General features: G+C 47.8%; 2 protein-coding genes across 2 annotated transcripts; both read right to left on the bottom strand.

The window, feature by feature from the left end:
• Window positions 1-819: 819 nt before the first annotated feature.
• Window positions 820-1884, bottom strand: LOC133891101 (probable calcium-binding protein CML32). The gene has a single exon (XM_062331805.1). The coding sequence runs from the start codon at window positions 1782-1784 to the stop codon at window positions 1200-1202; it is 585 nt and encodes a 194-aa protein (XP_062187789.1). The 5' UTR covers window positions 1785-1884; the 3' UTR covers window positions 820-1199.
• Window positions 1885-4700: 2816 nt separating this feature from the next.
• LOC133890037 (cytochrome P450 714B1-like) lies at window positions 4701-9806 on the bottom strand. The gene is made up of 3 exons (XM_062330479.1): window positions 9328-9806; window positions 5474-6315; window positions 4701-5394 (listed from the first exon to the last, which is right to left on the bottom strand). Exons 1-3 carry the CDS (start codon window positions 9611-9613, stop codon window positions 4951-4953), a joined length of 1572 nt encoding a protein of 523 aa, XP_062186463.1. The 5' UTR covers window positions 9614-9806; the 3' UTR covers window positions 4701-4950.
• Window positions 9807-15711: the final 5905 nt, after the last annotated feature.

Here is a 15711-nt window from a genome sequence, read left to right as displayed (position 1 = left end):
GCACCACACCATCCTGGTGAAGACGCACTCCGAGAGAAGGTGAAGACAATCTTCATTCATCTGCTTACAGAGGGAGCAGAGGGTGTTGCAAGGTCAGCTTCAGCGAGCGAGGTGAGCAGCAGTCCAAAGCCTGTTTTGCAAGGCCAACCAAGCCAAGAATTTACACTTGGGCGGCACCTATGCCTTCCAAAACAGCTGAACGAAGTCCTATGTTTTGCGTGGAACCTCGAAAAAGCAAGTCATAGGCCGATCGGGTAGAGTATTTCCCCCTGTCAAGAGAATTTCCAAGTGATAGAGTCAGGCAAATTCGGTTGTAAACGAACAGCGGTAGCCACGCTCCAAAGCCAGATGATAAAGCAAAAAGGAGCGGTGACGTGCCGTAGGGCGGCCACGTTCTGAATCCAGGATTCAGAATAGACCGTGCCTGGTCTTTTGGCCTGAGGCTCTGCGCCCAAGCCGAATGCTGGAAAGATATGTCCTCTCCACATCCAATCAAAATTGAATCTCCGTTCCAACCCAGGCCTTATGGGGGCGTCCACTCCTGCCAGAGCGAACATTGCCTAAGCGCACGACCAAAAGCCTCAAGGTGAAGGACACCTAGGCCACCAAGGTGTTTTGGCCTACACACCCTCTCCCAAGTCCCAACTGACCTTGCATTTGCCTCCTGACAGAGCTATGCAGTTGAAGTTTTAGGTGATTGACAGACAAACAAGAGACTTGGCGATTGAAATTTAGCCAAGCTGCCAATCTGAACAAGGTGAGGTACAACCACGCGTGCATCAAATCATATAGGTGAATTTTCAAAACCATCAGCCCACAAGACCATGAGATAATTGAATAGAGCATGCACAGCACATGAGTTATTGAGCAGCTATGTGCCTCTCATGTTTGATAGATGATACAATTTTGTGTCAGACGACAGAAGCCGAATTTTTAGCATTGGCATGGTTGTGAGACAAGAGGTCGAAGGCATTCACATCACCACTGGATTAGTAACGACATCACACAACTAGCCAATTAGAAATGCATTAAGGCCACAAGACAAAGATCAGGCCCTGCATTCTGACGCACACACAGCCAACTAGATAGGAGTAAGATCGTACGTTCTTGACGAAATACGGAGCTAGCTTCTCTTGTTCCGTGTTCAGGAGCTAGCTTCTGATGCCTACAGTGCAGGAGAAGCTGGAGCTGATCGACCATCAGGCGCCCCAGACGGTGATCCCCTGCATCATGCACTTGAACTCGCTGAAGTCGACGCGTCCGTCGCTGTCGCGGTCGACGTTGCAGATCATCTGCCGCACGTTGGCCATGCTGCTGGCCTCGGGGAGGCCCAGCTTCTTGAGCACCTCCTGCAGCTCGGCCGCCGAGATGAAGCCGTCGCCGTCCACGTCGAAGACCTTGAAGGCCTCCCTCATCTCCTCCTCCTCGTCCTCCCCCTTGCCGCCACCCTGCTCGTCCTGGTCCGCCAGCGCGCCGAAGAAGGCGTCGCCGAGCGCGCGGTGGAGGGCGTCGTAGTCCTCGAAGCGGAGCCCCGCGGCGCCCTCGGGGACGTAGGCGCCCACGGTGGCGGCCAGGCTGGCGCGGTCGGCGTCGAGGCCTAGCGCGTCCAGCGCCTGCGCCAGCTCGTCAACGGTGATCTCGCCGTCGCCATTGCGGTCGAAGAGGTCGAACACGCGGCGCAGGCGCACCGCGTTGAGGCTGCCGTTGCGGAGCCGGAACGACGCCGAGGGCGTCGCCTTGGCCAGCGTCGGCTTCACCACCGCCACGCTCTGCTCCGTGTTCATCTTCAGCTCGATCGGCCTTGAGCGAGTTGCTCTCGTTCTCTCCTATGGTGTCAAAATCTTTTCTTTTATTTCGGGACAAGGACACGCGAGAGCTTTCGCTGTTTATGGCGTGCAGGAGCCCAGGCCAAGCGCGCGCGCGCGCGTTGCCACCCTGGGCGATGGGACGAGCGCGTCCGGGGGACGCGGAGCGAATTGGTGAGCACTTGGTTTTCTTTTCCTCTCTGCCATCTCTGCCGGAAAATCGATCGCCTGCATTTCATTTCATCTCATTCCATTGCAACACCTTCCAGGTCCAGCCATTGCAGAAGCATCGCCGCTTCACCAGGGTTAGGTGAAGCTCCAACCGGGAGACATTTTTCTGCTCTGAAGATGCTTTTTTTTCTTCAAACATGCAGCAGCGCTTCATTGTATTAACAAGAAATAGTAACTCAATTTATAAGAGAAATTGGTTCCGAAAACCTTAACAAACAGTGCAATACAATCGACGGAGCTTAGCTCGCGTGCAAGACAAAAAAGAAAGGAAGAAACCCCGAACCTCCATAACAACCAAACGACGAAGATACAGAAAATAGCTACAACTCGACAACCACGCAACAAACAGCAACCACACCGAACAACACTACACCGTAAGCAACTATAACCTGCTAACACCTCGACCAGGATAACCCGACAACTCAACAGGCGGAGCCCTACTCCCACGCCTAACTACCCGACTCAGTCGGTGGCTACCATGCCAAACCACAAGCTTAAGGAGGGGGTTCTGCGACGTCAGAGCATAGCCACTGCCGTGAAACGCCGAAAGTGATAGGTAGCCCCACCAATCAGGAGAACGAAGGGGAAGGGGTCGGATCAACAGTAGAGGATGTTGTGCCCTCTAAGGAGTGCCGCCAATTGCAATACAAAATGGCAGAGGGATTCTCTGAAATTACGTCTTCAAGAAGGTAGCGACGAAGGAACCACCGTCGCTCTTCCGAGAAACCGAACAAGGTTTTCACCTGGAGAGATCTCAGGGGGAAGCTTCGTCACGGCGCCTCCAGTGAGGTTACGACACTCGCAGGTGTCACCGTCGTTGACAAGGCATGGAGCATGTCAGGGCTTTCGCCCATAGGTCCCCCTACCACGGCACAATCCCTAAAGCCAGAGGCTTGATGGATCGGCTGAACCAAAGCTTAACCAGCAGCACTAGAGCATAGAGCATCCGCCAGAAAGAGACGACCAGGGACGAAGCCCCAGCTTGCAGCAATGAATAACATGACCACCATGGTAGTACCAATGTCATCTTCAATAACAACTGACCACCACAAGGAGCACAGAGGGCCAGCACCCCCCAACGGGAGATGGTCGAATAGCGCAAGGGCCCTAGAAGGCCATCAGATGGCCAAAATGGCACGGACGACCGTCGCACGCATGGTGCGGCACGACCAGTCGAAGGCCCGATCAAGGCCACTGGCAGAGGCGGCCCGGAAAGCGAAGGAGAAAGCTCGCACACCCAAAGCCCTTCCAGAGCCAAAGCTAGACGATGAGGGGCGAGCAAGCGCACAGGCACGATGCTGCGTGGATCTGAACAAGAAGCGGAGATCCGACAGTCTATAGCGTGGATCTGGCCAGAGCATGCCTCCACACCAGCGGATCCGTCCGGAGCAAGCCTCTACGCCGGTGGGACGTGCCGGAGCAGCACACAACAGGGGCTGGGGAGGGAAGATGCTTCGAAATGGCTAAAATTATTCCTATCCTACCGAACGTAGTTAGGCTACCCATAACTAAAAACCTTGAGCATCAAGCTTGGCTGACTAAAATCTGATCAGTGGATGCTTTCGTTATTTCTCGGCATCGCCAAGACTTTCATCCAGCCCTTCTGCTCCTTAGGCTGGAGTGTTGGTTTTGCTCTACCTCAACTTCATGCCTTACTGAAAGGAGGAAGTTTTGGGGGAATTTCTAATAATTCTCATTGATGTTTACCATGTATATATAAAAAGAGTACACTAGGGATTAGAGAGCGTTGTTGTCTAACTAATGTACAACAGAATACAGCCTAAGAGCTATACTGGTTAAGTTTATAACAAGTCATAAGAATCCGTCTGTTATCATGTATAGCTGGCTGTTGTTGCCGTGATTGTCGAATTAGGATCGCCAATCTCGCCATCTAGATGAGGACGAATCCTGAACCTTTTTCAAGGTACAGAATCCCAAGTCTGAATATGTTATGCATCCGAACTTTTGTTACTTTTTCTTTTCTTTCTATATACTTTTTGCTAAACTCCTTTCTATGAAAAATTCGGCAAGACTCATGCCGTTGTTTCGGAAAAAATAATTCGAAAGCCTACTCTGGATTCGAAAGTAACAGAAAAAGTTTCTTGCGGTAGTCTGCCTGATTAGTTGGGACAGAAAAATCGGGAGGCTGGATGAGAGAAGACTGCTTAATCGAAGCTTGCTCGGCAGCTCGCTCGCTCTGAATTTACATGCGCTTCCTTCTTCTGTCAGATAAAAAGGTTTCCTAGAAACGTGCTCCTGCAACCCCTTGTTGCCGTGGACAGGTTTTCTAAAAAGCTTCATGATTTAACTGTAGACAAGGCTATCTATCGATTATCATTGCGCCGCTCTTCCACCTACTGATTCAAGTCTAAAACTGTTTCGAGATAATGTCAAAACGTCAGCTCAAGTACGTCTACACGAAACAATGCCTGCAGAACCCGTGACGACCGTTTTTTAGCTCATGTCGCAGTCATCGCACTATGAAATCGGCATGTTTTGTAACTATCGGCATCTAGGAACCAGTGATAATAAGAGTCTGCAAAGATTTATGATAAAGTGGTAAATGGTTACAGGGACCCAGGTAGAGACATCCGGGAACCTAGCACGTTCTGCCCCAGAGTCTCTCAACGGAATTAATTATTTAACTATTTGCTATTTTTATCGTGTATCAATTCGATTTTTCATTGACATATAAAACTACTTGAATCACTCAATATAGTACAGAATGACAAATTTGTTGTCACCCACCCCCGACATTCCGAACCAACCAACCCAATCTGTGCGGGCGATTGCGGCAATTCCATCGTCACCATGTGTACCAGATTATTAAAGGTGCCAAAAATAGTATTTAAACGAGGCCCAAAATGCACGAAAACAAGCAGCACATCAACTTGCGGTCTCCCATCAGGCCCAGCTAGATGCTCCTGGGCATTGGGCAGCTGGGCTCCACGTTCTTCAGCACGAGCCGCACGCCGTGCTCCGGCTCCACGATGAGCCTGAGCGCCGGCGAGTGCTCGTACCTCGGCGACAGGCGCAGCTCGAACCTGGCGAGCACGAGCGCGAGCACGACCTTGAGCTCTGCCATGGCGAAGCTCTGCCCGAGGCAGGTGCGCGCGCCGGCGCCGAACGGCAGGTACGCGTGCGGCTGCGGCCGCGCGTCCGCGAACCGCCCCGGGTCGAACTCCCGCGCGTCGGGGCCCCACAGCTCCGGGTCCAGGTGCACCGTCGAGACCGGCACGTAGATGTTCACACCCGCCGGCACGCGCACGCCGCCGAGGGTGATGTCGCGGAGCGCTTGCCGCGACACCACCGAGCCGGCCGGGTACAGCCGCAGCGTCTCCTGGATCACCATCGTGAGCTGCAACATTGGGGCACAGGGTCCGATATATCAGAGCACGTACGATACGTGCATGCATGATACTGTAATGAAAGTGTACCTTCTTCATCTTCTGGAGAGACGTGAAGTCCGGTGCCGAGCCGGCGCAGGCATGCCGCACCTCGTCGCGCACCCGGTCCTGCCACTCCGGATGCAGCGCCAGGAGCAGCATGCACCAGGCAGCGGTAACGGCCGTGCTCTCGTACCCGGCGAAGTAGATGTTCTTGCAGTTGTCCACGATGAAGTCCTCCGCCGCCGCGCTGCGGGCGCTCGCCATGCCGGAGCTGGCCGCGCTGCGGAGCATCGCGTTCAGCAGGTTCCTGTCGTCATCCCCGCTCTCCCTCACGACGTCCAGTATCAGCTCGCGCACCAGCCTCTTAAGCCTCCACGCCTCCCGGTTGCTCCTCGTCGGGAGGAAACTCAGGCCAGTCATCTCGGCCAGCAAGTTCGTCTTCGACACCGTCTTCTGCATCTCCCTGATCATCGCAAAGATCTCCTTGCCCTTGACGTAGCTGCTCCCGAAGCACGTCCTGGAGATCACGTCGGCGGAGTATGCCCGGATGTCGTCGTCGATCCTAAGTTCCAAGAAGACTCCATTGCTGATCTCGCCGAGCAGCATGTCCTCCCACGACTCCACCAGCGCCCGCGCAGAGACCGCCATGAGATCCACCATGCTCTTGACCTTGTCGGGGAAGAACTCGGGAGCGATGAGCCTCCGCTGGTGCGCCCAGGCCTCGCCGCTGGACTTGAGGATGCCGTCGCCGAAGAGGGGCCGGTGCGTCACCTTCATGTACGAGCTCTTGCCCAGGTCCAGCGACACGCAGAGGCTCAGGTCCCGGACCACGTCCGCCCGGCTGACGTGCAGGAACACCATGTTCCCGATCGAGTAGCTGAACATCGGGCCTGCACACAATCAGGAGAGCAGTTAAAAACGATCGAACGAAATATTCTATCTATGTATCTTTATCTTAATATTTGAGATGAAAAGAGGCACTACTTTCACTCTCATGGTCATAAAATTATCATGTTAATCCTAAAAAAAGCATCTAGATCACTCATTATTATAAATGACACTAATTTCATTAAAAAGACTAAAGAGACTACTTTTAATTAAAGATTATCATGATAAAACATTATGACGAGACTAGTCACATTATTAGCATATGTCATCTTGCTAGTTTCTTAATATTCGAGAAGAGAAAAGAGTAAACAAGTTCACTCTCAAGGTCATTAAAAGAAAACATAAAAATATCTAAATCACTCATTATTATAAACATCTAACGATCTAGATTAAAATAAAGAGTCTTTATCAAATATGATTAATAAATAGCTGAATTTAAAATTAAAAATTATAAGAAAATTAGCAGTTCGATTTTCGTACAGTTTGGAAAGCAAAATATCCAAATAAAGAGTTCGAATAAAATAAAATAAATAATAATTAAAATTAGGGTTAGAATAGAAAAAAGAAAGATTCATATCAAATATAGTCTTAAAAATCAAAGTATTATAAAAATTAAATATCTAAACAGAGAGTTTATATAAAATACAATTAATCACATATTATTATAATAAAATATTATAACAACATTAGCTATGCTATTAACCTGAGTCATCTTACAATTCTTTCAGGAATTAATTTCCACTTGATCACCGACGTCGACGGTTAATCAACCGGAAAATACAAGACGGTGATCACTGCGTGATGTACGTTTGATTCGACACATGAACATACAGACAGACAGAGGCCAGAAGAAGTTCGTTGCGTGGCAGATTGGAAAAGGTCGAGAATTTCTGAGAATCCGCAAGCACTGCAACTTTTTTCCATAGGACAAAAGAGAGCAAATCAAAGGTGAAATCTGTGCCTCAGTTTTCGCTACTGTGCGCGAGATATCGATGAGTGAGAACCAAGGGAGCCAAGGACAGCAAAACACCTTGTCGCTTGTGCGGGGAGGATCAAATCGAACAATTATTTTGGGGAACAGGATCAGATGTTCAGATCGAACAATCTTTGGATCGATCAGGTGAAGCGCGACCGACAGCGACGGGGACATGGCGCCGACTCCGAGAGAGCGTACGTCTCTGTCGATCAGCTCAGGCGCGTCCAGGTGTGGGACAGCCATATATAGGCAAGGTAATGGCCATGTGGCCATGTGTCGGTCAGCCATACGGCGTCCATGTGTCCGTCAGCCATATTTTGGCTCGTTTGGAACTTCACGGCGACTTAACTCTACCGTGAGCGTTGGATCGCCGATGTAAGAGTAGGATTCTGTGATACACTGTTTGCAAATAGTAAGAATTAATATAGCAATTTGATAGAATCACTACAGTGTTTTTGCGGCTGTTGGATGGCATAACATTGTTCATAGTCTCGCGGATCACTGTTCCTCCCTGGTTTAAGCCGGAGGATTTTGATCCATTTTGGATCGTCTTTTTCAAGGTAAAAACTAAACACTTCCTAGCTTATTGGCAACCTCTAAAAGTGAATTACAACGCGATATGAGATTGATGGATATTATCAGAAATGTACAGGTAGGTAATCATTGAAACAGGGCCAAAAATGGAGGAGGACTGAAGGTGAAAACCAGCTCGCTTCACCTGGGTGAACTTTGGAGTCACCATCAACGATGACAACCTCTTGAATAATATGTCTATTTTTGTGATACATACGCAAACATTGACTGACCGATTTAGAGGAATTCTGAAAAGGATAGCACTACTTGGTCATAATTATGGCTTGTCGGACTGATAGCAGGAACATCTTAACAAATCATATCATTTGCTACGTCATGCGTATGCTATGCATTTATTAAGGTGGATGCTAATAATAAGTTGCCTTTTTTTTCAATCAGACACTCCTGAACCATCGTCATATTCGAATCCATTGGCAAATCTTCTTTCTTCAACGTTCGTCTCCGACTTTTAGCTCCCTCGCGCCGCCGATTTGCATCTGTCTACGACGGTGCTCCCGCCGCTGGATCTATTGGCATCGCTTGCCGCCGTGCATCCTTGCCTCTCCAGCACCTGCCCACCAGATGTCCTCTGTCACCCATGGCCCGCCGCCCTGTCCCTGCGCCTGTCTCTTTCGCCAGGGCCGACTTGCTTCTCTAGGTATCCCTCTAAGTCCGAAATGCACACCTCAAAAATCTCCTTCATGAAACCTAAACCTCTTTAGTCATGACGTACAAGACGGTTGCTGTTGCCTAATCGCCGCTCCTAAATTTCATATGTGATTAATTAAATACACGTATCATAACCTAGATATTTCTCTCACTCAAAAGAACAACCCCAAAGATCGGATTCTGATGGCAAAGAAAGCCAAACACTAGCCACCATCCAATTGTTTTCAGAAAAGCACATTTTGAACTGAATATATATGATACTCCAGCAGGTAAAGTAGATTAAATACGGTGCATGGGACTAGTTTAATAATTCATCGGTGTAGCAATATTCGTGGATTAGCGATTCAAGTAGCAATGCTATTCAACTGTTGTTTTCTGGCCCTCCTTTTGGACCAGATTGATTGATGTTCGCCACGAATTAAGCATATAGCTAGCTCTAGCTTGTATAGCCAGAATAGTTGGCAGTGTCATTCAATCGTTATTTCTTCTTTCGTATCAGATTACTATTTCTGTACAGGCAGCAAGCATATAGAGCTCCTTTCAATCAGCAATATTGTCGCGATCCTATGCCACTATCGCTTCCACTCAAATCTACGAAAGCACTATGATACGCAAGATCGATCAATGCCCATTAAAAATTATACCTTTTTACTTCTTAACCTTGGAATTTTGACTACACGTGGAAGCATGATCAGTAGTACTGCTCGATCGAATTAAGCACCCATGCATGCCAATCAATCATAATCCATGCATGAACAGATCGATTAGGGGCTGAATGACCACATCTGATGCGTACCGTGCTCTTTCCTCCACTTCTCGTAGTAGGGAAACACGGCGGGCCGGTAGTCGTGCACGATGCCGCGTTGAGACGCCGCCGCCGCCGCCGCCGCCTTGGCTTCGGCAGCCGCCTGCCTCATCTCGGCGCGGTTGCCGTAGGGGAAGGACGGGCGCGGGCCGCCGACCCCTTGCATCCTCAGCGCGGCGCGCAGCCTCTCGGGCGCCAGCCAGAGGACGTGGTAGAGGTACAGCGCCAGGGTGCACGCCCCCACGCAGACGCAGCACAAGGTCGCCGCCACCTCCATCTCCCTCCCTCTCTCTCTCTCTCTCTCTCTCTCTGTGCTCTAGTGTAACTGGCGTTGGTCCGCAGAGTGCAGATCGATGATGGGAGTGGGGATTGTTTGGGAGATCGATTGGTATATGTAGGCCGACACAGAGTGCTGGTGCCGGATCGAGTCGGCCTCAGGGAATACGTGCTGGGGCTGCTGCACGGCGCACGCGGGCGAGCGCGGTGCTTTGGTGGAACACGGACGTCGCGGTCACGTTTCATATGCTGCCGCGGGGGCCGCTGTTTCGCCAGGGAGGAGATGGCTATGTTTGCCAGATTTTGTTTGCGGATTTTGGAGAATTATGTAGAAGCCGTGTAAAACAGTAAGTTTCTGTAACAGATTATCAGTAAGCGGATTTTAAGGATAAGTTATACAATTCAAATAAACATAATCTGAGAAATCAAATTAAAATGTGATTTGATTTGTATATGATGGATCATTTACAAAGTTGGATTTGAAATAATTTTGGTTGTCATGAGCTTGTATGTGTGATTTTATTTATGGTTAACCAAAGTTTAAATTGGAGCAGACTGCTTTAGAATCTAAAAAATTATGCTTCACTAGAACATCCGATGTATAGTTTTTTTACCACACCAGATAGTTCGGTGTTACAATGAAGTAAGCACCAGAGTATTTTTAGTGCTGAAGCAGAAATAGAAGCAAATATCGGATGATCCGGTAATGGATTTTAAGAGCGTCAGAGTATTTTCTGCACAGAGGAGATTTTTAGCACCAAGTTTGATTATATACGCCGGATAGTCCGGTGTTGAGATTGTGAACACCGGAGAATGCACCGGACTTTTTGTTACAGATAGGTTGCAGAAGGGTGGTTCGGTAGATTGGCACGTACCGGATTTTCTAGCGATAGATATGAGATCACCGAAAGTTTTCACTGGACCTTTTCTTGCATAGAGCAAAATTTTCCTATAACAGATAATGTTATACTCACCGGATGATCCAGTGTTCAGGAGCAGAACGCATCGGAATATCTGGTGTTCATGTTTTCTGTAGGATGTGCTCTAAATTAAAGTTTTTGATTTTAGGCTAACTTGGAGATGTTTTGATGTATGGAGAAATATGTTTACTTGTTTCAAGGTGTATAGGTGATGGATGGAATTTAGCGGTCGATGACGGCTGATCGAGGCTAAGCGGGTGCTTGGTGCCGGACGATCAAGGAGGGTTGGACGGAGTCAAGGGTGATTCTAACTTTGCACATAAAGGTCAAGCACAATATGAAATAGAGGATGAAGACAGAGTGTTGATAAAGTCAAACGAAAGAGATATCGGTGTAAGTAACAAGACGACCCGAGAGATCGTGAGCAGGAGAGACTTGCTCGCGATCAAGATCACAAGACGAATAACGCACATCATTATCGGAGCGCTTACTTCAGGTGGAAGCAAGTGACGGCTAGTCACGCTTTGAGAAGCTTGCTAGGGTTTCGCGGTTTTGCCTTAAAATCGTGGGAAAACTCAAAAGCGTGGGAAGACTGTCACATCCCAAAATCCGTAATTACATGATTAAGTCTAATAATGTGTTATTAGTATCGTGCTTAATTTTACGCAATTTATTTTGGCACAGTATAGCACTTCGTTTAAAAGTTATTCGTGCGAGAGAAAGAAATTCGGGAGAGAGAAAAACTAAATTTGTAGTTAAAACAAACCTCCTTTCTCTTCCATGCAGGCCCCACCACCCACCACTCCAAATAGGCACCACCACCTGATCCCCCTCTCTCTTACTCACTCCCCACGCTCTCTCCCTCTCCACCCGAGCAGCTAAGCTGCTGCTCTCCCTCTCTCTCAAGCTCTCTCTCTCTCCCTCTCTCCCTCAAATCCGCCCTCAAGAACTTGGATTCGAGATGAGTATGTGGTATTCATACGATCTCTAGCTTATGAGCTTCCCATCCCTCCAGTGTTTGACCTTTTCTGAAGGATTCAAGTCGACTTCGACTCGTTTTGGTGTCTAGGGTTAAAACATGATGAACACCGGATTTCTTCGTCTCCCGAGTGATTTCCTCTGTTTTCTTCATCACCCGATGGTCACCGACCTCCACAAGTACCGTGGTTAAATCCCTTAGTCTTCCTTCGGCATGAATACGTGATTTGGTTGGTCAATTTTGAGTTAGAGTGAAGTTCTAGAGTTTTTGAACTTTGGAGCAAAATGAGGATTTAGATGAGATTCGAGTTAGGAATAGAATTTGCTAGTTGTTGAGTAAGTTCTATACTCTATGAACTATCTCAAATATGTTCCCTTTGATTTGGAGAAGCTCGCAAAATCAAATTAGCCATTTTTTTCGCAAATAAATGCTTTCTGCATAACTCCAAAGACTCCAAAAAATTGTACGGAGACTCCGTTGTTACTGTTCATCAGCCATTTTCCTTTTATGATGATAGCTTGTAAAATTTGTAATTAATTCATACGAACTCCAAAAATCATGAAACAGATTGCGTTAGCTTCTTATGAGTATTAAATATATGTTAAAAATATTGAAACTCATTAAATAATTTGTGATAGTTAATTACATAAGTAATTGTGTTTCAGTTTAATGAAATCATAGTTAATTTATATCATGTCTTAAAATTATGAAACTCCTGGAAAATTTATGTTACGATTAATACCATCTAGGAAAAATATTTTCATGCATTACAAAAGCATAGTTTTATGTCATTTTATCTTATGTATATTGTGGCATACTTTATTGCACTTTATTTATGCTCATCATTATGCACGTTCTTGTTTAGTGAACGGAGAACTGGCACATGACCCGACCGTGGTCGAATGCGACGCCAATCTCCCCGAATTTTACGAGTGCTGAGCGGGTAGTATCTGGCGATCACCTGAGCAACAAGGTAAGCATCTAAGCATATTTCTCTCAGTATTTTGGATCATATGTAGGGTTGAAAACGGACGGGAACGGTCAGGAAAATCCTCTAACCGTTTTCACTTTCACATTTTATCTCGAAAACGGAATCGAAAACGGGAAAGTCAGAAACGGGAACAAACTCGGAAATATCGGGATATCGGAAACGAATTAAACCGAACGGAAATACGTCGGTATCGGTCGGGAACCGGTAATTCAAACCGGACATAACCGATCAATTTTCATACACTAAATGTTTGAATACTGTCACACTAGTACACCACATTCAACCATATTCGTTCACATAATGACATATGAGTCTGTTATATTTAAAACATTTGAATTTGGTAGTACACTTATTACTTTACATGCTGTTGTTCAACATGAGTCATCTTCCGATACTTAGTTTCAGAACGAAGGATCACATTTAGAAATGGAATATGGATTTCTTCAAAAACCTCTATAACAGTTGTGATAATTCCCTTGTCCATTCTGATATAGTATTTTTCAATGAAAATTCAAAGTTAAATATACACTATAGATACCTTCTGAAAGGTTCGTTCTGAAGGAAGACGGCGTGCTGACTGCTGAGTGTCGGGACTGTCGAAGGCCCGGCCGAACCACTGCTCCGCGCGTTGGCCGCCTGGCTGGGGATGGCGCTGCCGCTTGGGACGACTGACGAGCGGTGTAGCCTGGAGACAGGAGACGGGCGGCGGCGCGGCGCAGCCTGGGGATGGGAGACAGGCGACGCAGGCTGTGGACGGCGGCCGGCGCAGGCTGGGGACGGGGCGACGGGCGACGCAGGCTGGGCACGGGCGACGGCCGGCGCAGCCTGAAGACGGGGCGACGGCTGACGCAGCCTGGAGACGGGGCGACGGCCGGTGCAGCCTGGAGACTGGGCGACGGCCTACGGGCGGCGCCGCGGCGCAGCCTGGGGACGGGAGACAGGCGACGCAGGCTGTGGACGGTGGTCAGTGCATGCTGGGGACGGGGTGACGGGCGGCGCAGCTGCGCAGGCTGGGGACGGGCGACGGCCGACGGGCAGCGCTGCCTGGGGATGGGGCGACGGGCTACTGGCGACGCTGCCTGGGGACGGGGCGACGGGCGGCGCAGCCTGGGGGCGGGAGACGGGCGGCGTTCCAGCGTACGACGTCGGCTGGGGAGTGGGGATCGCCGGATCGGTAGATCTGGCCCTGGCCGGAACTGCAGAGCCGATCCAGCCGCCAGCCGGAGTGCGGCCTGTGGTCTGTGGACATGGTGTGGTCGTGTGGGACTGTGGGCTGTGGGCTGGGCTGGGCTAAAATTAAAAACGGGATTTCGGCGGAAAAATCCTGAATAAATACAGTATTTCGAAAATACGGTCGGGATAACAGAGATACCGTTTTCGATCCCGTTTTCGCATGCACTTTCCCGTTTTTGAACCGTTTTTGCATAATTCCGAAAATACGAAATCGGTCGGGTTAAAAGTAGAAAACGAGACGGGACGGGACGGGATTTTTCCCGCCCGTTTTCAACCCTAATCATATGTGTCTAATGTGATAAATTGTGCTTTATATATGTTCGCATGATGATGAGTCGAGGTCAGGTTTCAAATGGGTAGAACCTATATTAATGCATTACATTCCCTGTCTTAGATATTGACGATCCATATTCTTGTAACCAGGATTTATTTTAATGTTGTCTATTTCAAAGATTAACAGAGATGCTTAGCAATGCATAGGTTATCGGTAGAAAGTTGAGTGGTGAAATGTTCCATCGCTCGCGAGCTATAGGTTTAATTATTGTTCACTATGATAGTGTGGGTTATGATGTTGATGGTTGGATGAGTGGTGAGTATGAAACGAGATGTGAGCGGTGTTAGTGGTACTTTATGCCTTGGATGATGTCTCTAGGGTAGGTCGAGGAAGGAGCCCGCGTGTCGTAGACCACTTGCATTGTTTAAGCACCGTCCGTTAGTGCCGTTGACTTTAGCACTTTCCGTACTCACCACATGCCGATATAATAGTAAGACAAGCCGAATACCTCTGTAGCTGTGATCATTTGGGCCTGAACATTGACGGTGTGAGCGGGCGTGCTAGTAGAGACACTTGTGGTTGCTCCGGGAGTTAACCAAAGTGAGCTCCGCACTGAGCGATGCACGATCCAAACGGTTGGAGCTTATTGGGAAATGTTGACATGAGTACCTCTTGCACAGACCTGTGTGGTCATGTAAGCCATATGATCCTCAAGTCTTGTGGGTTCAAGAGTACCCTTACAGGGTGCAAAAATAATTCGAATTGTCACGCTCTCGGCTATGAGAATGCTTCTATCCATCCGCATTGGTCGTAGAGTTACGAATCTTGGGATGATATGGTGGACATGTCAAGATGGTTTCTTCACACATATGTTTACTATGGTTATTGTTACCGGTATGTTCATGTGGATGGTTCTAGAATAGAGTGATATTAATTTTGGTATGAGATAGGTGCTCACATGTTTATGTTATTTTTCTTTTGCATGTGATTTTTTGCTTAACTATGTGGTCATGTTCTTGACAATATCTAAATATATGATCCTTGGAATCGAGTTATTTTTATAAGTACCTATTATGGATTAAGCCTTGCGAGTAACTTCGTACTCAGCTGCTATATATGTTTTGCAGGTGAGTAATAGGTGGTGTTTGACTACTTCACGCATACCGAGGGTGCTGACGGGCATAAGTAGTACATCCTACTCTGTGGATGTGTTTTGAGGTGGAGCCTAAGGGCATACGGCTCCACCCATATTTTGTTGTTTAGCTTTTATTTCGGCTGCGTAGTTTCTCTTTTATCTAGGAATTGATCAGTTTTAGTCTCTTGCTAGCTATTTTGCTGTAAATTGTTGAACTTGCAAATGCTTAAAAACTTGTAATATGATGTTAATTACTTGCTCTTTCTTAAGTTGTGTTGTGATGCTACATGTTGTAAAGGTATGTGTTTTGATTTTGGGCATACAACACATGCCGGGATTACCGGAACGATATTCTGATTAATCATTGAAGTTGTGATTAGGTAAATGATCGACTTAATGATTAATTAGAATACTGTTTGGGCGGTTTTTTTTACAAAGACTAGAGGAATATGTGGCATCATCGTATAAGCTTACGTCGAGGCGAAGCCAAGTCATGAAGGCGTCGAGGCCGTCCGATGAATAGAAAATAAAATAGACCAAAATATCTTTGGTGGTAGGTATGAGTAT

This window comes from Phragmites australis, chromosome 14, assembly GCF_958298935.1.
Source record: "Phragmites australis chromosome 14, lpPhrAust1.1, whole genome shotgun sequence".
Classification (NCBI taxonomy): Eukaryota; Viridiplantae; Streptophyta; class Magnoliopsida; order Poales; family Poaceae; genus Phragmites; species Phragmites australis.
The sequence above is the reverse complement of the archived record's forward strand: the minus strand, read 5'-3'. Positions and strand labels throughout refer to the sequence as shown.